Source organism: Saxophila tyrrhenica, assembly GCF_035928015.1.
Source record: "Saxophila tyrrhenica strain CCFEE 5935 chromosome Unknown scaffold_8, whole genome shotgun sequence".
Classification (NCBI taxonomy): domain Eukaryota; kingdom Fungi; phylum Ascomycota; class Dothideomycetes; order Mycosphaerellales; family Extremaceae; genus Saxophila; species Saxophila tyrrhenica.
The window spans coordinates 355,720-376,763 of record NW_027041740.1 but is presented as its reverse complement, the minus strand read 5'-3'; the positions used below and the strand labels follow the sequence as shown (position 1 = coordinate 376,763).

General features: G+C 55.1%; 10 protein-coding genes across 10 annotated transcripts; 6 read left to right on the top strand and 4 right to left on the bottom strand.

Annotated features, from left to right (window-relative positions):
- Positions 1–152: 152 nt before the first annotated feature.
- LTR77_005459 (uncharacterized protein) lies at positions 153–1,076 on the top strand (the record flags this gene model as incomplete). The annotated part of the gene is made up of 1 exon (XM_064802704.1): positions 153–1,076. One exon carries the CDS (start codon positions 153–155, stop codon positions 1,074–1,076), a length of 924 nt encoding a protein of 307 aa, XP_064658829.1.
- A 292-nt stretch (positions 1,077–1,368) lies between these two features.
- Positions 1,369–2,036, bottom strand: LTR77_005458 (uncharacterized protein; the record flags this gene model as incomplete). The annotated part of the gene is made up of 2 exons (XM_064802703.1): positions 1,369–1,866; positions 1,929–2,036. 2 exons carry the CDS (start codon positions 2,034–2,036, stop codon positions 1,369–1,371), a joined length of 606 nt encoding a protein of 201 aa, XP_064658828.1.
- A 235-nt stretch (positions 2,037–2,271) lies between these two features.
- Positions 2,272–6,564, top strand: LTR77_005457 (uncharacterized protein; the record flags this gene model as incomplete). The annotated part of the gene is made up of 1 exon (XM_064802702.1): positions 2,272–6,564. One exon carries the CDS (start codon positions 2,272–2,274, stop codon positions 6,562–6,564), a length of 4,293 nt encoding a protein of 1,430 aa, XP_064658827.1.
- A 1,340-nt stretch (positions 6,565–7,904) lies between these two features.
- On the bottom strand, positions 7,905–8,689 carry LTR77_005456 (uncharacterized protein; the record flags this gene model as incomplete). Its single annotated transcript, XM_064802701.1, has 4 exons — positions 7,905–7,950; positions 8,014–8,344; positions 8,413–8,530; positions 8,624–8,689. The coding sequence occupies 4 exons, from the start codon at positions 8,687–8,689 to the stop codon at positions 7,905–7,907; spliced, it is 561 nt and encodes a 186-aa protein (XP_064658826.1).
- Positions 8,690–9,051: 362 nt separating this feature from the next.
- On the top strand, positions 9,052–9,983 carry LTR77_005455 (uncharacterized protein; the record flags this gene model as incomplete). Its single annotated transcript, XM_064802700.1, has 2 exons — positions 9,052–9,199; positions 9,253–9,983. 2 exons carry the CDS (start codon positions 9,052–9,054, stop codon positions 9,981–9,983), a joined length of 879 nt encoding a protein of 292 aa, XP_064658825.1.
- An 80-nt stretch (positions 9,984–10,063) lies between these two features.
- LTR77_005454 (uncharacterized protein) lies at positions 10,064–10,606 on the bottom strand (the record flags this gene model as incomplete). Its single annotated transcript, XM_064802699.1, has 4 exons — positions 10,064–10,112; positions 10,247–10,310; positions 10,370–10,489; positions 10,555–10,606. The coding sequence occupies 4 exons, from the start codon at positions 10,604–10,606 to the stop codon at positions 10,064–10,066; spliced, it is 285 nt and encodes a 94-aa protein (XP_064658824.1).
- Positions 10,607–10,935: 329 nt separating this feature from the next.
- On the top strand, positions 10,936–12,563 carry LTR77_005453 (uncharacterized protein; the record flags this gene model as incomplete). Its single annotated transcript, XM_064802698.1, has 2 exons — positions 10,936–11,519; positions 11,576–12,563. The coding sequence occupies 2 exons, from the start codon at positions 10,936–10,938 to the stop codon at positions 12,561–12,563; spliced, it is 1,572 nt and encodes a 523-aa protein (XP_064658823.1).
- Positions 12,564–13,301: 738 nt separating this feature from the next.
- LTR77_005452 (uncharacterized protein) lies at positions 13,302–15,101 on the top strand (the record flags this gene model as incomplete). Its single annotated transcript, XM_064802697.1, has 2 exons — positions 13,302–14,067; positions 14,176–15,101. The coding sequence occupies 2 exons, from the start codon at positions 13,302–13,304 to the stop codon at positions 15,099–15,101; spliced, it is 1,692 nt and encodes a 563-aa protein (XP_064658822.1).
- Positions 15,102–15,580: 479 nt separating this feature from the next.
- LTR77_005451 (uncharacterized protein) lies at positions 15,581–16,465 on the bottom strand (the record flags this gene model as incomplete). Its single annotated transcript, XM_064802696.1, has 2 exons — positions 15,581–16,260; positions 16,315–16,465. The coding sequence occupies 2 exons, from the start codon at positions 16,463–16,465 to the stop codon at positions 15,581–15,583; spliced, it is 831 nt and encodes a 276-aa protein (XP_064658821.1).
- Positions 16,466–18,047: 1,582 nt separating this feature from the next.
- Positions 18,048–20,306, top strand: ARP5 (Nuclear actin-protein involved in chromatin remodeling; the record flags this gene model as incomplete). The annotated part of the gene is made up of 2 exons (XM_064802695.1): positions 18,048–18,792; positions 18,853–20,306. 2 exons carry the CDS (start codon positions 18,048–18,050, stop codon positions 20,304–20,306), a joined length of 2,199 nt encoding a protein of 732 aa, XP_064658820.1.
- Positions 20,307–21,044: the final 738 nt, after the last annotated feature.

Below are 21,044 nucleotides of genomic sequence, written 5' to 3'. Positions count from 1 at the left end.
TACCTACCTGCAATCACATCACCGTGACGACTCCTCCATGAGTCTCTTCCTTCATCAACAACAGTCATTCGCTTTGTCCACATCCGCAGAGAAACCACGACCTCAAAACGCCATGAAAGGCCAGCCATGACCCAAACTAAACATTCCAAGCGATGACCTCCACATCACCCGAATCACTGGAAGCGAAGCTCGTGGTCCTCGGCTCGCAAGGCGTAGGCAAGACATCGCTTGTGCACCGGCATGTCAAGAGTGCCTTCATACCACCCAGTAAAGCCCAGTCCACCGTCGGCGCGTCCTTCACGATCTCCACCTTGAAAGACCCGGAGACTGGATCACAAATCCGCTTGCAGATATGGGATACAGCAGGCCAAGAGCGCTTCCGCTCGATCTCGAGATTGTACTATAGAGGCGCGCAGGCCGCGATCCTCTGCTACGACGTGACTTCCAAGAAGAGCTTCGATGATGTCGGTGTTTGGATGAAGGAATTGAAGGACAACTGCGGCGGGGATATCATTGTACAGGTCGTGGGCACGAAGGCGGATGTGGCTACCGCGCAGCCGGAGAGGAGGGAAGTCCCCTTCGAATGGTCAATGAACTATGTCGCGGAACATCTCGACGGGAGGACGGCTACAGCGGCGCCTGTAGTGGCTGGATCCTGGGGTCCGCAGAGCACGGCTGCGACTCAGATGAGCCCGACGAGCAATCGGTCTTCGGAGTACTGGGGACAGGAGCATATCTGGGATTGTGCGCATGAGGTCAGCGCGAAGGATGGGGAGGGCATTGAAGAGGTTTTCAGGATCATCACGCGGAAGTTGGTTGAGCAGCACCATCGGAAGCTGGAGCATTTGAAGTTGCTCGAGAACTTGAACATGCGAGGCAAAACTCCCGGTGTTGAGGGCGGAGATGGCTACTTTGATCTGCCCAAGGGTGGGAATGGGTCCTTTAGAGTGGGCTACGGCGATAAGAGGAGAAGCTGGCTTGGGGCCATTACGCCTGGGGCGTTGACGAGCTACAGCGATGATACGGAGGTTAATGACGATGCTGCAAAGGGTGTGAAGCAGGGTAGGTGTTGTTAGGCTTCGAAGAGCCTCCCTTGCTCGCATTGAGACGTTGTGAGGCATCACGGACCTGGAAAGGACTACAGTTTAGATTGTACAGTATACCAATAACAGTATAAAGCTCTCCAGTGAGCGTTTTCATTCTACGTGGTTCTCTTTTGCGATGCCTTCCTCTCGACGGCTAGGAGGAGCACTGGTAACGACAACAGAAGGTAGTCACTTAGACCTGTACTCAGCTGTAGGATTTTTTTTGGTGGTCAATTGGACACTGTCAGATAAATGTATACACGCATTTGCCACCTTTGCGCACCTACGCACCGGTCTTCTCCGCCTCCAGCTCCCTCTCCGCATTCCGGTAGTACTTTGCCGTGTCCACGCCGTGCTGGCTGTGATTCACAAAATTGAACCACGGCACCACATGCAGCCAGAACCCACTATACCTGCTCTGCCGACTCGCCACCCCCTGCATATACTCCGTCATTGTGCTCACACCATACAGCGGCTCTCCCCTCTTCACCTTATCCGTCATCTCGCGCATATCCATATCAATCTCCCTTCGGTTCTCAGAGACGCCGTAGAAGCGCATGGTGCTGCGCTGGTACATGAGCAGGAAGCCGGCAGCCAGGCCCACGCCGCCGGAGAGACGCATGATGCTGCTGAAGCCAGGGCGGGAGACTTCGGAGGGTGAGACCTTCTCTAACCAGAGCATGAAGGAGGGGCCGGCGGCGAGGCAGGCGCCGCCCGCTAGGTAGTCGGAGGGGCGGGCATAGGAGATGACGCGCTTGAAGTGAGGGTCGGAGTCGATGAGCTGGTGTAATATGCTACGTCAGCTTGTGCACTGGGTGGGTATAGCATTATGAAGTGACATACGGGATAGTCTGTGTTGAGGCCTTTGGCTGGCACGTAGGGCTTGTTCGTCTGGCCCAGCTCGGAGTATTCGGTGACGCTCGTGACTTCTGCTGGGCGTTCGGTGGCCATGTTGGGCGTGAGGCTGGCCAATGGCTGTAGAAGCAGGTGGTATCTTCGTTCCTGGGCTCGTCTTGGTGGAGGTGGTGTTGCGGAGCGGAGCTCTCGGTGAAGCCACGGCACCAGCCACCAGCCACAATCTGGAGACGAGAGCTTCAGAAAAGTTGAAACGCAACGCGACTGGACCTCGAGAGTGGACGGACTTCACGACACAAAATAACCACGAGAACGACTCGATGGTGCGGAAATGGATCGCGAAGCTGGCCCGAGTGGGCGACCGACGATAGCAGACCTCACCGGCGACAATCACTATGCGAGCGTAGCACGAGCGAACTGGTTGACTGCAGCACCTCAGAAAGTCCTTCCGGAGGTTGTCGAGCGCGAGATATGGGACCACCTGGAGGGCGAGGACTTCTCATACTTCTCACTCCTACTCCTTGAGCAGTTGCAGACCTTGGAACGATATCTTTGGCCTGGATACACCGACGATGCCTCGAATCATCACGTCTTGCTTCTTGCGCTGCTGGTGAATGTGAAGCGCCAGGAGCACCTCCCTGTATGGCAGTTGTTCGCTGAGAAGCCGGATGAGTTCTCGAGCTTCTTCAGGCGGGTCTTGTCACTCAGTGTGGACAAGTCGCTGTCAACCAGGGTGCGGATGCAGCTTCTGGTCTTCCTCATTGGCGCGTTCCAGAGCCTTGATAGCGGACTGGTGCGAAAGGAGTGCGCGCCGCTGGTGTCAATTGGCATATGGCATAATCTGCACAGTGCCAGTGCAAGGGAGCAACACCTAGCTAAGAGCGCGCAACCTCAAAAGGCATGGCGGGCGGCAGGGAAGAAGTACGACAACGCAGATTCGGCGGGACAGGGCAGGCTGCGATTTGAGAGAAGCTGGCTGTATACGCTACTGCTGAATTTCCTGGACAAGCTATACGAGCAGGATCTGAATGCGGACCAGAAGCAGGACAACATGCTCTACTGTGAGCGCTTTCTTGAGTTTTTGTGCGATCTGGAGTCGCAGTTACCGACCAGGCGGTATGTCAACACACTGCTTCAAGACCTCAATTTGCTTCCTGCGATACGGCTGTCCGCACTTTATGACGACTCCAGCGAGGATGCGCTGGTGAGAGACATGTATCAGCTGCTCTCGCACTACATATACTTCCCCGTGGATGACAACACTGGAAAGCAGCTCAGCAGGCAGCAGTTCGACGAAGCGCACAATGCTCGAATATCGCGATTACAGAAGGTTGCTCTGACACTCCACCCGGAAAAGCTGAAAATCCTGGTACTGGCAAATTTCGGCTCGCTGGGGCAGCGTGAGGAGCTGGTAAGCCATCTGGAGGCTATGACTGATCTAGAGCTGGCCGAGATGTGCCAGCACCTTGCAATCAGGACAGCGTACCCAGACAGGAGTCTCGTAGTGCAGGACCGGCCGTTTCTGCTGGACGTGCTCGCATCACATATAGAACGCAAGCCTTTCTATGCCGACAAAGTACAACACGAGCGACCAGTCTTGCCCACCGAGCACACGATCTATGACCAGTCTTTACTACGAGCAGACGAGTACAATGGCTCCCGGCCTCTGGCGCTACCTAAGCTGAACCTGCAGTACCTTACACTCGGCGATCTGCTTTGGCGATCTTTCACGCTCTACAGAAACGAGGCATTCTTCGAGGTACGGAAACATGTCGAAGACACCATCAAGCGACTACAGCCAAGATCGCAAGGTGGGAATACCCGATTCGATGGGTTTTCGAAGATGGCAATCCCCATTGGCAGACCTGCCATCATCGACACATCACCCCCGAGGGTAGGTGAGGACGATCCTGCTGAAGTGCGCAGTGAGATTGTGCTGGACGTCAGCAGGCTACAGCCGGGTCTGAGAAGGGAATGGGAGTCGCTGAGGCCAGATGACGTCGTTTTCTTGCTCGCGGTTAATCCGGCAGAGACAAACAAGAGACTTACGAATGGACACAAGCATGATCCTGGAGCTGAGAAAGTAGGCTTGAAAGCTCTGCGGTGCGCTGAAGTCATCAATGTGCTCGACGAGAACGGAAGGGTACTGAGACGGGATCAAGAGGCGCGGGATGAGGTCGACGGCCTTGCGCGTCCGCGACAGAGGCGTTTAATGTTGAGGCTCGACACAGCAGAGTACAAAAAGGATAAAGCGCGGTCAGATGCAGGGAGGGGAGATGTGTATGAGAGCATCAACCTGATCGTGAGGAGAAGAGCACGCGAGAATAACTTCAAGGCTGTGCTCGATAGTATCCGACAGCTCGTGCTTTCGGATGCACCTATCCCAAGCTGGTTGCAGGATGTTTTCCTTGGCTTTGGCGATCCAGCGTCAGCTTCATACAAGCGGCTCCCCAACCGATCGAAGAGGATAGACTACCGCGATACGTTTCTGGACTGGCAGCACCTGATAGAGTCAACTGCTGGCAATGTCCTGGAGCCAGATGCGGATGCTGAAGCTAGCTTCTCACCTCCTTATGTGCTCGAAAGCACCGGTACCACGGCTGTGCCAGCGTCAAAGTCGGGGAAGAAGCGAAGAAGAGATCAGCCAGACGGTCCTGAGCCCGCGCAGGCCGTTGAGACATACAAAGTTTCCACGTACAAGCCTCCAAACACAGGCCCTTATCCGACAGATGCTCCCAAGGTCAACACCGTCCGCTTCACCCCAGCACAAACTGAGGCCATCACCTCAGGTACCCAGCCTGGCCTGACACTCATTGTCGGACCACCTGGGACTGGCAAAACCGACGTTGCTACACAGGTCATCAACAATATCTATCACAACTTTCCGCAACAGCGCACGCTGCTCATCGCTCACTCCAATCAAGCGCTCAATCAGCTTTTCCAAAAGATCGCCGCTCTCGACATCGACGAGCGACATCTGCTCCGGCTTGGCCATGGTGAGGAGGACCTCCGTACCGACACCAGTTTCAGCAAGGTCGGACGAGTGGACTCGTTCATGGAACGGGGCGCACAGTATCTGGCAGAAGTGCAAAGACTGGCAGCTTCTATTGGCGCGCCGGGCGCTCATGGAAGCAGCTGCGAGACAGCGCAGTACTTCGACCAAGTCTACGTCGGGCCACTGTGGAAACGCTACTGGGACGATGTTGCCCAGAATGGGACGAAGGAAGATGTAGTAGAGAAGTTCCCTCTCCACGACTTCTTCTCCGATACTCCAGCACCGTTGTTCCGGCTTGCGACCAACAAGGAGGAAGCTATCGAAATTGCGAAAGGCTGCGAAAGGCACATCAGACACATGTTCGACGAACTAGCGGACATCCGACCCTTCGAAATTCTCCGCAGCCAGCGCGACAAGTCCAACTACCTCCTAGTGAAAGAAGCTCGCGTCATCGCGATGACCTCCACCCACGCCGCAATGCGCCGGCAAGAGATCGCTGCCCTGGGGTTCCGCTACGACAACGTGGTCATGGAAGAATCTGCCCAAGTCACCGAAATCGAAGCTTTCCTGCCCTTCATGCTACAGAAACCTCGCCAGACCTCGCCAGATAGTCCACCATCGAACCCACTCCAACGCATTTTCCTAGTAGGCGACCACCTGCAAAACGCCCCCGTCATCCACTCCCCCGCCTCCCGCGACTATGCCAACCTAGCTCAATCCCTCTTCCACCGCCTCATCCGTCTCGGTGTCCCGCACACCGTCCTCGACGCCCAAGGTCGCTCGCGACCCAGCATCGCGGAGCTTTACAAATGGCGATACCCGCGCCTCACGAACCTACCCTTCACCTCCACCGCGCCCGAATTCACGACCGCGAACGCTGGCCTACGGCACGAATACCAATTCATCTCCGTCCCCGACTACAAAGGCCAAGGCGAAACAGAACCCACTCCGCATTTCGTGCAGAATCTTGGTGAAGCGGAGTATGCAGTTGCGTTGTACCAGTACATGCGTTTGCTTGGGTACCCTGCTGAGCGCATCACCATTTTGACCGCGTATGCGGGCCAGAGGGCGCTGATCAGGGATGTGCTGGAGCATCGATGCAAGGGCAACAGGCTGTTCGGGATGCCTGGTTGGGTGGGCACGGTGGATAAGTATCAGGGGGAGCAGAATGATTACGTCATCCTCTCTCTCGTCCGGACTAAGTCACCAGGCTTTTTGCGCGATCTCCGCCGCTTGACCGTCGCGTTGTCGAGGGCGCGGTTGGGGCTGTATGTGCTCGGACGGAAGGAGGTCTTCGACGGCAGTCTCGAGCTGCGAGAAGGCTTTGCGCGGTTCTGGGAGAGAGGGGAGAAGTTGAAGCTTGTGGTCGGCGAAATGTGGCCGTGTCAGAGGGGCGTGGAGGATGAGGTGGAGAGTGTGGAGATGGAGGGCGTGGAGCATTTGGGGCAGTATGTGGCTGAGATGACGAAGGCGAAAGTTGAGGATCTTAAGCGTGGGAAGGGCATGCTGCCGCCTGTGGTTGTGAAGGAGGAGGGGAGGGTGGAGGAGGAGGATGAAGGCGAAGAGGCCGCTGGCGCAGAGATGCAGGATGCGGAGGTGGATGGCGATGGAGATGAAATGGCCGAGTAGCCGCTTCGATGGCGGTGTATTTGTGTGTTTATATGTACAAGTGTACGATGTGCAAGAAGATGCATCCATGCTGGTCAAGGTTTCTCGGGTTTCAGCTCGTCGGTGATGTTGTTCGGGTCCTTCCAGGCCGTGGCAATGTACCTGTGGTCATCAGCCTGAAGTCAGTGAAGGAGTCAGACGGATGGACTGACTTGGTGTGACTCCCTCTCGCCACCAGCTCGTCCCGCACGTTGGTGAAGCGTATCGAGGTGAACGCCATTGTTTTGCCAACTGCCGCATCTACCTATCAGCCAATAGTTTGACATGCCTCTGGTATAACTGGCTTACACTTATCGCACACAACCTCCGCTCTCAGAAGATCACCGACTTTACCGCCAGAGGCGAGATAAGTTACTACAGCACACAATCATCAGCACTTCCGTCCCGCGTCTATCATTAGCGTTCATGTCGTTCTTACCGCTCAGATCAGTAGACACGCCTGTAGCAGACAGCCCTCGCGATGCTACTGCCAGCGAGCCGCCGAGGTCGGTCATACATGCTAGGGTGCCGCCGTGGAGGATGTTGAGGCGGTTCTGTGATAGCACATATCAGTCAACCATTGGTCCGGTTACGGGTTGGTCAATGGAGTCCACAATACGGACCGTGTGTTCTTTCTGGATATCGAGCTCGAAGTTGACTACACCTGGTTTGGCGGCTGTGACTCGCAGCTATCGGTACTCAGTGAAATACTCCCGTAGACCCAGAGCCGGCAGATTGGCTTACGCTGTTAAGCAATCTACAACAGTGTTAGTTCTGTGATACGCCAATGTTATGTATTCGAGGTACGAGCAGCGTACCTAGGTTCCAGTCCCGAGTCTTTCAGAAACGATTGCCATACTGAACGCACGAAGGGAAGTGCTCGAGACGACATTTCTACTAGATGGTGGAGGACAATGCACGTTGTGGAGAGTAGACAGAGGAAGCCAAGGAGTGAGGTTGAGAATTGATCACGTGATGCTACCATGACATACAGACAACGAGCTACCTCCCGTAACACCGGCATTTATAGAGCAGCGTGAAGCTGCCAAACTAATGCGCTTGGAGACTTATCCTCATGGAGCCTTTTAGAGATGGCATACGCGCACTCTTGCCTGCCGTTGCCCTTTTCCATCACATCCTGCCTCGTTGCATGCAGCCTGTTCCAATGCTCGATAGAGGACTTCCGGTCGGCTCAAGACCCCTCGACAAGCGCTCTGCACCCGAGCTTGAATTTGCAAATAATGGTTCGCTTGCTGTCTAGAATGCGTGGACTATTCGTACAGTACATGCTCTGCTACAAGTGCTCGCAGGCTAACCGCAGCTCATTTGGCAGAGTACTTCGTCTTCCCGAAATCCCATGGCACATATCTAGTAGTATGTTGTTAGCACTCTCTTCAAGACTCCAGTCGAGTCTCGGCACCTTGGACTCACCTATACTTGATCATACTCTGTATCTGCCTCCTCATGGTCAAGAACACTAGAATCAACCAATACACCACCAGCACCGGCCAGAACACCGGCAGATTGAACACCTCGCTCCAACAGCACACGAACCCCAGCGCGATCGCGCGTGTCGCTGCGTGCCAAAACTTGAACTCGGGCAGACGTCGTACGAAGGGCTTGAATTCTTGGTCGTTTTTGGTGGGGAGTGAGGAGGGCTGGCCGTCTTCCATGTCGGTGTCGGATTCGAGGGAGGGGTCGAATTTGGGGCTGATGAAGGCAAGGAAGAGATTGAGGAGGTAGATGCCGAGGGAGTAGGCGACTGAGCAGATTTCCGTTAGCTGGAGATTCTCTACTGCGCGGGGGGGGGACGTGGTAGAAGTGACGTACCGATGTACCAGCCTTGCGCGAAGATGATGCGCAGAGCGAACATGACGAACAGCACCCCCGTGCCTATCCATCGGTATGTTACGTAGGGTGTCGCCTTGTCAAGGTAGGATTGGTATATCTGGTCGCGGCGCGTTAGCTACGGTGTTGTACGCTCTTCGAGGACCGCGTCGCCATGCGCCTAGCATTGCCGTTTGCTTGGATGTTGACCTACCCTCGAGATCTTGGTCGTCTGCGCCGACACGGCCGCAAAGGGAGTGTCTGGCTCTGGCGCATCCATGATGGAAGTGCGCTTCGATATGCCCAGTGAGTGTGTTAAGAGAGTCGCGCGCGGTACGAGCGGTATCGTCGGGAGTGTCCTCGGGGATAGTGGCAGAGAGAGGGGAGAGGTGGGCGTAGTGAATGTGGAAGCCACGTCTACTTTCCTCAACCTTCAAATTCGTGGCGGCCGTCGGAAGGAGGCCGTGCACCGCGTGCTGTCAGGGATCAACGGGCATCAACTGGCACTATACTCAAAGGAGGAGCCCGGGCCGTTTTTCCACTTCCTCGGCTGTCGAGCTGTCGAGACGCATTGGAGCTTTTGGTGATGATAGTTGTAGCTCAGCAGGCCAAAGTGCTGTCTTCATACTACACTCGACCAACATGCTCGCCTCACGGATAGCAAGGCCTTGTGTCCGGCAATATGGCCAATTCATGCAACCGCTCAAAGTCTGCTACTCCAGCACTGCGGCGACAGAGAAGACCTACGAGTATCTGAAGGTCTCGACACCACGGACGGGAGTTGCATTGAGTAGGGATCACTGATCAGGACAGAGGATTGTCACAGTGCTTATGTATCAACAGTCCAACTCCACCGTCCCAAAGCCCTCAACGCCCTCTTCACCCCGCTTATCCGCGAACTCAACACCACCCTCCGCGAGCTCGACTCGGACCCCTCCGTCGGCGCTACCGTTCTTACAGGCTCCGAGAAAGCTTTCGCTGCTGGGGCTGATATCCTTGAGATGCGCGACAAATCCTTCGCTGACGCCTACGGCAACGACTTCATTGAGAGTTGGAGCGAGCTGTACAATACCATCCGCAAACCCGTCATTAGCGCTGTCAACGGCCACGCGTTGGGAGGTGGATGCGAGTTGGCGATGATGTGTGATATCCTGTACTGTTCTCAGAAGGCCAACTTTGGTCAGCCGGAGATCAAGCTGGGAGTAATTCCTGGAGCTGGCGGGAGTCAGCGATTGACGAGGGCGATTGGAAAGAGCAGGGCTATGGAGTTGATCCTGACCGGCAAGAACTTTTCCGGGCAGGAGGCGTATGACTGGGGTCTGGCGGCGAGGGTGTTTGAGACGCCGGAGAAGTGTGTGGAGGGAGCGCTGGACACTGCGGAGACAATCGCGGGGTACAGCAAGATAGCTGTCAAGGCGTGTAAGGAGGTTGTGAATAAGAGCCAGGATCTTGGGATTAAGGAGGGAGTGGAGTTTGAGAGGAGGGTATTCCATGGCCTGTTCGGGAGCGAGGACCAGAAGATTGGCATGGAGGCGTTTGCGGAAAAGAAGAAGCCCGAGTGGACGCATAGATGAGGTGGTCATTCAAATGTCGATATATATCAGAACACGTTCGAAGTCGTAGCAGACACTGCTCGCGAGCAGGGATACATAAATCAAGCGTCCTTGCCGAATCCCATCTCCAAGTGGTCCGCACTACCCGTCCTGGGATGAGAAATGGAAGCGTCAGCAGGTGTCTCGACAAGTGGAACAAAGGTAGAGAAATCTCTAAGCACTCCATGGTCCTGAGACCTCGGAGGCGTTGCCAGAGAAACCTCCCACTCAATAGTCTGACGTACTGCATGTTGGTGACCTGATCACTGGCCTTGATGCTGGTGCCTTCTGTCGTGTTGCCACCGCCACCTGTATACGAAGTCGCCGTTAGCTGTCCGTTCCAAGCTGTGAGGCATGGTCATCCTCACCTTTCCCAAACTGGCCCAACGACGTCGAAGCATCGTCCGATTTCTTGCCCTGGCCACCGCGCGTGTCGGTGTTCTCAGCTATGGTTTGACCAGCGGCTTGAGAGACTCCTTGGAGACCGCCTGGACGGAGTGTGAGAAGGTGTTGCACGTGATTGTTTGGTGGGGGAATTGGTTGTTGTGCTTACCGCCCTCGCCCTTGGTCACGGCGTCTTTCATTCCTTGGACTGTTCCTGACATCTTGGTCTTGGCTCTATGTTGTTTGTAGACTGTTTCTTTGGTTCGGAGATGTTGAATGTTAGAAGTAGAGGAGAGCAAGGCAAGTTACTGGAACTACATGTAGAGTGGAGTCCAGCCTTGCGGGCGGCTGGCAAGTTTCACATGGGCTCATGCACGATGACGCAACGCTGCACGTCGAGCTACATGTAGACTTCACGTTCTGCTGGGTTATTTGTTGGCGCTTTGCTCTCGACGAACTATGGTATTAAGGATCGGTACTGGTTGCGCGAAATGTCAGAGCGCCCGCGACTTGATGTCAACCACATCTGATTCGGGACGACACCTCAACGATGGCATCCTCCCCATTGCTTGCCCTTCCAGCAGAACTCCTGGACTGGATCGCTGACCTGGTCGAAGTCGAGGATCTGCTGGATTTCGCCCTCGTCTGCAAACGACTTCACTATCACTCAAGGGATCGACTTGCGCTCCACGACCGGTACCATGGCCTCTGCCGTGTCAACAATGATCGTGCGCCGTCAACCATGCCAATGCTGCTCCGGCTTGCAATCAACGACCCGGAGGCAGCGTGGCATGTACGTGAACTCGACTTCTGGGGCAATCGAAAAACGTTCGTGGACTGGAAGCCCTTCGATCGTCTTGAAAACGCCATTGAAGAGGCTCTTGAAGGACCTCGGAGGGCAGGCATACCGAATAGTGCTCGCGAGAGGCCGCGAGAAGACCTCTCAGACCAGGACCAGACCTTTTGGAGCCTAGGAGAACTGGGCAAGTTCGAGGAGATCATGAAGACATGTCTCAAGCTATCTCCGGTTGCAACGGCCGCCTGGATGACTGAGCTCAGACAAGGCTCCGATCGGCCGCTCAAGGGCATACTGATAGCTCTTTTACCCCGGCTCAGACGGGTCAACTATATATCGTGGGTACTTCTACCACACAACAAATCATCGTCTGACTCGTCAACAGAGACTGCAGATGGACTTTCCCTTACATGACCGGCAGCAAACCTTTGGCCTTCGTCGGTGAAGTAATACAGCGTATCCGCCAACTGTCACACGCCGCATGGCCACCAGGCTTCACATCTCTTCGAAGGATAGACGTAGCCGATCCAACCCCTCTGTTGCCAATCGGAACGTGGGGTTCTTGTCCCCGGGAATCTGTTGCACCGCTTTTTTCGCTCCCTAACCTGAAGACACTGAACCTTTCAAATCTCGTTGGTGACTACGACAGCATGGCAGAGGACGAGATTCCGCTCGGTACGTCCAGCGTTGAAGAGCTTGGGTTGCATGCCGGTGAGCTTCGGGGTAAGACGTTGGAGCAGTTCTTGAAAGCCCCTGCGCGGTTGAAGAAGCTCGTCTTAGACTATGCACAGATTCCACCTGGCATACACGAAGCCATCGTGGAGTCCCATGCACATGCCCTCAGAGATATCAATGTCGAAAGCATGCGACTTGAGCATTTTAGGAAGTTAGAGAACCTGACTGGATGCGTCTTGGATGTCGAGCACGTCTTGGTCGTGGAACATCGCGGTACGCAAACCGTAGCGAGCGTGATGCCGTTTCGGGACTCAAAAGCAAGCAAGCTCATCAAGATCCTGGATTTGCGCGACTTCCTACCTCCCAGTATCAAGAAGCTCAGGCTGGAGATGACACGCAACTGGAAGTTCGGGGAGAAAACAGCGGAGGCGGTCCTCAGCATGGTTGCAGACTTCGTCGAGGATCCTCGATACTCTGCGTTGGAGGAGGTGTGCATATGGAATTTCATGGACGAAATTGACCACTCCTCGACGAAGGCGCTGCCTCGACTCTTGAAGCGTGGCATCGAGCTGCACCATCAGCCCCTGCTGTTGCTTGGAGAGGATGTGATTGAAGATCGAAAGCATGAGATGCTACACCCAGGCATTACCGGTCTGGGATGCATCGAGACGGAGTCGCTGGGCATACCAGACGTATATGTCTGTTGATGAGGATGCTGCGTAATGTACTTTATATACAGGTTGTCGTGGTTGTTAATAAAATGTGTGCCGTGGTGGTTCATCAAAGCAGGGTTTAAACTCGTGAACAGTGCAGCGGCAACAGCGAAATTAGCGCAGCGGGAAGGCACGACTTCACCCGCCAACTTGAAACACCCCCCTCCCACTTCTCCCCACTCCTGACTGGCTACCTCCCTGATTGAAGCAATCAATGTTCCGCCAACGATGCAAGCCAGACCTGCGACGCAATCACGGACCGAGTCGAGATGAGGCCCTCCACGCGCGCCGATAGCGTGGCGAAAGCCATCCTGGGGTCTCATCAATGTGCTACGGAAACTCATCTCCAGCAAGGCGTTTAGAGGCGAATCCTTGACCCTTCATGAGTGCATTTCTCGTATCAGCTGCCAAGCACGACATGGTGTTGTCGTGGGATCCTGATGCGGTGTGGTATCTTTGGTTTCGTGGGTGTTTCTTCTCACACCTCTCCTTCAGCTTACTGTCGTTACTCTGTGCGCGATAGCGGTACATTCTTATTTCAGCTTTCTATACATTCATTTGTTCTCAATTTGTTACCATTCTTCTGGAAGATATTGTTGGTTTTGTTGCAAGGAACATCCATCGACAGCGTCGCAGTTTCAGCATCCCGCTCATCGATACGGGCTTCTCCTGGCCTTCCGAGTCATCGAAGGTCCTCCACTACTTTCATTTTGAACGAGATCACGATTGAAAATGCCCACTCTCCGTCGTTCACATTCTACAGCTGCGAGGGAGGCGAAGGAGCAAGATAGAAAGAAAATAGAAGCAGCGAGCGCTCGAGGTCGGCCGTCGTTGCAGGCTGGCGAGCGTAAGCGGGCAGTGAAGATACCGGAGCGACCGAAGACGGCAGACGATCGACATCGCAGCTTTTCCCGCCCACGGACGGCACACAGTGGTGCAGAGCGGAACATGGAACAAGAGCTGCCGCCAGAAATTATTGAGTTCCGCTCTGGCGCCGACACCTACAACTTCCCGACACCGTCCCCTCGAGTGCCGCCTAAGAGCGCTACGTTCCATCATTCGCCGTCGCCGTCGCCGTTGGCATTCAGAGAATCGCCTGGTATTGGCATGGCCTTGGGGTCTCCAACACAAGCCGCTATGCCTACGTGGGGACGTTCACAGACCGCAGACCAGCTGGGGAGCAGGAGAAAGGCACCATCACCAATCGACCATCCGTCACCAGCTCTGCCCGAGCGTACTACTTCACGTTCGCAGAGACCGGAGCTGAAGAAGAAGTCGTCGAACTGGAAATCGATAAGAGACTTGTTTGGCCGGAAACCGTCAAAGACAGAGGTGCCGGAACCATTCTACAAACTGAAAGTGCCGGAAGCGCAGAGCGCAGATCGGCCTACTGCGTACAGTGCCTCACCACCTCCCGTGGCGAAGGGAGACACTGTGAGATCACGCATCCATCAACGAACACCTTCGATGACGCGAGGGATGGCACGGCTAGAAGCTCGTGCAGAGGCAGACCTGGCGTCTTTCCAACCTAGCGCTCAACCGAAGAGAATGCGCTCGCCTTCAGTGATACAGAAAGAGGGATTTTCGCCAATGTTCCGCGCTCTAGGTACACAGCATGAGTCGGTCGAAATGTTCTCTCCATCTGCCCATGAGCGGACCGACTCGCCACTATCCACGACCGAGAAGATTGACCCTATGAGGACGCCACAGTTGAACCTTGATCTGCCGAGTCTAGGATTCGACAGATACAGCGTGATGTTTGAGAAACTGCTTGAAGAGCCGAAACCGTCGATTTTGGAGCGGCGGCAAAGCAAACTACCACGAAAGAAATCGCTCAAGATTCTGGAGTCAACCCGCAGTATAAGCGAGCAATCCGTGATTGCCGAACAGCCCACTGCACCTGCTGTGCCCCAGCGCAGCCTCACATCGCCCAGCCTGCTGAAATCCCGCCTCTCGGTCAAAGTCTCCAAGAAAGACCGAGCGGAAGACGAGAAAACTGCCGCCTTCCACCGCCCACAACCCATACAACGCTCCAGGACCGCACCTCCAGGCGCCCAATCTCCACGAACAGCAGCCTTCATCAAAGCCAACAGATTAGGTCCAACCCCAACCTCAGCAACCTTCTCCCAAATCTCCGAAAACTCCCTCCCCCCAACCCCCAACACCGCCAACACCACGGTCTCCGACAAAGACTCCGTCGCCATAATCAGCAACGCCAAAAAAGCCTCCGCCCCCGCCCCAACAGCAGAACCAAGCTGGGACATGCTCACCTCTCTCCCCGCACGAACGCAATCGTATCGTCAACAGCAACAGCAGCGGGAGCCTTATCTGCGGGTCAAGAGCCCAGAGGATCTGGAGAAGCAGATGGTGCAGGTTTCCGTGGCGCGACAGGTTTCCGTCACCAAGGCACGGCGGACGGTGCAGCATGCTGTGGTGACGAAGCAGCCTTTAAAGCCGAGGGTGGTGGTTATGGGGGGTAGGGAGAAGGAGAGGAAGAGTACGGTTGTTTTGATTGAGAGTGGGGATGATTGAGGGGATGGAACTTGTGGTGGTTAGGATTCGATCTGAGGGGTTCTGTTGGGTTGTGCGATGCTGGGCAAGTACTTTGGGGTTGCGCCGTTGAGCTGGCTGCTGGGAGGTTTCTTTGGGTCAGATCTGAGGTCTGCGGAAATGCTACGTGAGGGAGGATCTCATTTGTCTGCCATGGCGCTGGGAGGCCTTCGACCGGGAGCATCGGAGTGCGTAGGTCACTCGCTGGGGTGGAGTATCGTATTTGAACCGCTCGCTAGAGTGTAGATATCTGTGATATATGTTGCGGCTTGCCGCGAACAACATCCTCGAAGTTGATCCCTTATGATCACCTTAAACACGACAACGATCATTGCCCTGGTCTTCAAGGTGCCGTTTACATCAGTTGTCCCCTGAGAAACAGATTCAGGTCATGTTGCAATGATTTCGAAAACATGTGAAATTCATCATCTCTCCTCGCTTACAGCCGCCCCTCCCGCCCACTAGGTAGCGTACCGTCCTCCCTCGCCACCCGCGGGCTCTCGCCCATCCATCTCACTAATCACCCCCTCCCCGTCCATCTCACTCGCGCCCTCCCCATCCAGCTCCCAACCCGGCTGCGGCGGACTTATAGCCTTCCGCACCCCTTCCTCTTCTCCCGGTGACGCACCGACCTCGTATATCGCCGCGGGGAAACTTGAGTGATGGTAGTACTCTCCGCTATTTGGCGGCGAGTCGGGTAGAGGAGCTGTCCAGGCTGCTGATTTTTCGGGAAAGGCTGAGTAGTTGTTGATGGTGGGTTGCTCTTTATTGCGCCGACGGCGTAGGATCACGAAGAGTGCAGTGAGCGCCGCAGCAGCGATCACCCCACCTGCGACGCCGACGCCTATACCTGCCTTGGCGCCTGTGGAGAGGCCAGTGGAGGGTGCTGGAGTGGGCGTCTGGGTTATTGTTTGGGCTGGATGGCTGTGCGTGGCACTGCTGCGGCTGGAAATGGTGGAGGTGCTGAATGTGGACGCCGAACCGCTCCAGGCGCCATTGGGAATTGGAGTCACGGTTGCATTCAGAGGTACCGCTGCTGCCAAGATTGAGGCAGCGGGCTCTTTGTTGGAAAATAAGATGATTGCTGAGGTCGGCGCGGGAGTGGGGTAGGTTGTTAGAGGACCGATTGATTTGGGGGTGTCTGTTGAGAAATTAGTCCAGTCCACCACAGTTCGTGGTGATTGCATTGGCTTACATCCTTTCAGTGCCGTGCTAACCCAAGTGCTCGTGCCCGAGACGGTCGTGCCGGAGTAGTACAATGTAGTTCCGCCGAATGTGCTCGGCAGCGACACGTATGGAGCCAACGCAGACGGAGCATATAGCGCCACTCGAGCTTCCTTGCCCATATCTGCGCAGCCTCTTGGTGCTAGAGTAAGCAGGTCGTACGTTGCGTTCCATTGACATCCGCAGCTCTCCGGCGCGTGGCATATCCAGGTATCATCAACCTCTCTCACGCCGCTGCAGTATTCTCGAGCGGTCCATGGAGATTTTGCTGAAAGGCCACAGCATCAGTACAAGGCCTGTCGAAAGCAGTGTGCTTAGCAGGGTGGGGTGGTTTGGGACTTACTGGTGTTGAATCCACACTTGTACGGACAAGAAGCGTCGCTATAGGTTATGTCTGTGCAGCCGTACTGGTACAGATTGCCAGTGTCGTAATCGTAGCAAGTGTTGCCTGACAAGCAAGTATCGCCGAGGAGGCAGCACACGGAACTGCCAGATTCAAGACATGGCACAAGATCTGATGGGCCACGAAGTGCAGCGCCTGGGCCGATATACTGAGCAGTGCGGCAGAGCGTTTAGTCTGTGAAGCTCTTCTCGATGGGCGAGTTGAGTGGAGGCTTACACATTGCTGCTGTGCGAGCGCAAGGCTGGCTACAGCGAGGAGAAGGAAGGAAGGAAAGCGAAGATGAGGTCCGCCGTGACATGGTGACTCTTTGGGCAGGATCCTGACCAGGTCTTTACGACTATTCAATCATATACATGAAGTGGAAGGGCTCGCAAGCAGAAGAAGAAAGCAACGGGAGAACATCACTGCCTACCTTAAAGCTGTACTCGAGCACAGCCTTAGGAACAGTTCGCTTATATGCAGGCTGATCTAGTCTGAACGCATGTGCGTACAGCTGTTCTGGGGCAAGCGAGAGAGCTGAAGCCAGGAGAAGCAGTGCTAGTGGTACCTCCGGAGGTAGCGTGGTAACGTGGGAATCAGAAGCTTAGTGCTGCGCAGCATATGGAAGCCCATCAAGCTGGACTTTTGCTCGGCTACAGCAGCGGATACCCGTCGTCACGTATCTTGAGCTAGGTTGGTAACTTGTATCGGTGGATCCATGGCTTTGGGAAGCCATGTGTCCTGCGGTGACTGACTCCGAGGTCAAAGTCGAGCGGTGTAGCCGGCCGAAGACGACCAAACGCAGGATGCTGACAAGTGGTGCGCGGGCTCAAACAGAATGGAGTAACAGCCGGGGCTGGACTGATACAATCTTTGTCCGAAGGTGTGTTGGGGGCGAAGAAGGCCAGTCGCACGGCCAGCGCTGCAGTACCTCCTAGCTCGTCTCACTCGTGTGGCCTGAGGAGGAATACGAAGGATCACCGCTGGTTTGGCTGTGTATCGTGATGAGACATGCCATATGTTATTGTTGCTAATGGCCAGTATGGAGACACAGGGACTCGAAGAATGTACCTTCTCAAGGAAGTGTTGTGCAGAGTGGTGGAAGAAAGGAAGGTGAAGTCGCGAGTAGTCAAGCTGTCACATGTTTTCGCGTAAGGGTCCGTGCGTTACCTTTCTGACTTCATGTGCCGCTGGAAGTTCAACTCCATGCCATGTGTTGGACGAAGGTTGCCAGCACACGCCGCTATACGCCTCCGCTCGCGACAACCACTCGTATAATAACATGACAACATAACATCGCTCCTCCGAGCACCACGCCCACCATGCCGCACTACACCTACAACATCGTCCCCCAATCTGGTCGCAACTCGCCTCGACCCGCGATAACGAACATTCACTCCGTCAGCGAGCCACCCTACTCCGGCCAACTACCCACCGACAGCGCCACTTACCGCTCCTCTCCCAACAATGCGATCGTCATCGACAATGGCTCCTCCTATGTCCGCGCGGGATGGTCTACAGACCGGAATCCCCAGCTACAGTTCCCTCCGCTCATGGCACGCTATACCGACCGCAAGCTGAATCGCAAGCTGACCTTCATCGGGTCGGAAATCTACTTTGACGGTACGGCGCGAGGTCAGGCGAAGAACATCTATGAACCAGGGAGTAATGTAGTCAACAACTGGGATGTGCAGGAAGGCCTGCTGGACTACATCTTCGTGAAGTTAGGCATAGATGGGCGAAATGGGGAAGTGGATCGGCCGGTGGTGATGACAGAGCCTTTGGCGAACCTAGGATACACAAGGCGAACGATGAGCGAGCTACTGTTCGAGCTGTACAATGTGCCTAGCGTGGCGTACGGCGTGGACAGCTTGTTCAGCTACGACTACAATGGTGGATCCACTGGCTTGGTAGTCAGTTCGGCAAATACAAGCACGCATCTCATACCAGTGGTAGATCGGCAGCCGCTGATCAGTCATGCGACGAGGCTAGACTGGGGACGGTCACAGTGCGCGGAGTACTTGCAGCGACTGTTGAGAGCGAAGTACCCGGGTCTGCTTACTAGTGGTAAGGTGACAGACACTCAAATCGAGGATCTGGTGAAAGCGCATTGCTATGTGAGTACAGACTATGACAACGAGGCCGCCAAGATGCTGGATTGGACAGGCTTGGAGGACCGGGATTGCGTGGTGCAGTTGCCGTATCAAGAAAAAGAGGTTGTGCAGAAGACGGAGGAGGAGATACGGCGGGCTGAGGAGAAGAGGAAAGAGGGAGGGAGGCGATTACAGGAGCAGGCGGCGAAGATGAGGTTGGAGAAGCTGGTCCGAAAAGAGCAAGAGTTGGAGTACTTCAAGCAACTGCAAGAGCAGATTCAAGAGGCGACAACGAAGAAGGAAGTGCGGGCTATGCTAGACGAGGAGGAGTTCAAAGACGAAGATCAACTGGACAGGCGGATCAGGGAGATGGAGAAGAGCATTCGCAAGCAGCGCAACAAGGATGTCGGTGACCTCGAAGAAGAGCCCGAAGAGCCGCCCTCGTACCCATTGCTCGACATCCCGGACGACGAGCTGGACGAAGCTGGGATACGACAGAAGAAAGCACAACGTTTACTCAAGAGCAACCATGATGCACGTGCTCGCGCGAAAGCAGAGAAAGAGGCAGAGAAAGCGCGCCAAGCCGAGATCAAGCGACTTGATGATGCCCGCCGAGAAGCCGACATCGACTCCTGGCTCGATGAGCGACGGCAGGCCCGTCAGGAGATTCTACAGCGCATCAAGGACCGCGACCGGCTGAAGCAGGAACTTGGCAATCGCAAATCGCAGGCTTCACAGATGCGCATGAAGCACATCGCCAATCTAGCCTCGGACAATCCCATGGGACGCAAGCGCCGGCGCGGTCAGAACGCCGATGATGATGGTTTCGGCGCTGACGACGCAGACTGGATGATCTACCGTGACATCCAGGCTGGCAAACAAGATGACGAGGAAGACGAGGAAGAGGACTTTGGTGCGCAGCTGAAGGCTGTGGAGGCGCAGTTACTCGATTATGACCCCGACTTCACGGAAGAGAGCACACGTGAGGCGCAGAAAGACTGGACGAAGAGCCTCGTTCATGCTTTCTTGCGAGGTCCATGGCCGTTTGACGCTGAAAGTGCGAGGGAGAGTAATCAGTTCCACCTCAACGTCGAGCGGATCCGGGTGCCGGAGGTGGTGTTCCAGCCATCTATCGCTGGTGTTGACCAAGCTGGCATCGTGGAGATCGCAGAAGACATCCTGATGCAACGACTTGCTGGCATGCCAGAAGCGCGAGATGCAATGCTTAAGGACGTTTTCTTGACTGGCGGTTACGCTCTATTCAAGGGCTTCGAGGAGAGGTTACAAGAGGAGTTGCGGGCGGTGTTGCCTGTCGATGTCTCGTTAAGCGTGAGGAAGGCGAAGGATCCAGTGCTGGATGCTTGGAAGGGAGCCGCAAGGTGGGCAGGTAGTGATGAGGGGAGAAGAGGGGGCGTGACGAGGGAGGAGTGGAGGGAGATGGGCGGGGAGTATATGCGGGAACATCGGTTGGGGAATGTGTTCAACTAGCACACTGACTGGCATTGTGGGATGGTTTGTGGGCGGGTAGCGATGGTGTTTGTGGTGTCTTCTGGTCGGACATGTGGTTAATACCTGTGACAGATCGAGGCAAAGCTGGAGCAATGCTCGCCAAGCCAACTCGAACTTCACCTCTTATCCTCAACCTTGCTTCCCTTTCCTACAAATCTCATTGGTATATGTTCCCGCCAACACGAGCACCTGACCACTGATTGACTCCTTCACCCTTCTTGGCTCACGCCATGATACGAGGCTTGTGCGAGCCTGGTTGTCAGCTCCCTCACAATTTGGGCTTGATCTGGTTCACTGTGTTTCACAGAGAACACCAACACGGTAAGGCTGGGTGAATCGTCGCGGTTCCGAGAACTGTGGAGGGCAGCTGGGGTGCAGTAGTATGCTTGTCTCTATTCGCGCGTTCGTCAGCTAATGGAATTTTGGGTGTTGGTATAAAGGTAAGGCACCTCAGTTTTCCATTGCTTCCCCTCCGTCAGAACCGTCATATCGTTTCCCACTCCTTGATCATAGAAGACGGAAGACACAACCCACTTCCGTTCACCGAGACAGCAAGATTCCCATCCACGTACCTTCATCATGCATCACACCACCCTCCTCGTCATTGCCGCCTCCCTGGCCACCCTCAGCTTCGCCAACAAGGACCACATCAAACACCACACAACCAAAAAACACCACTGCACCAAGACAAGATGCGTCGACTACATCAACTCCTGC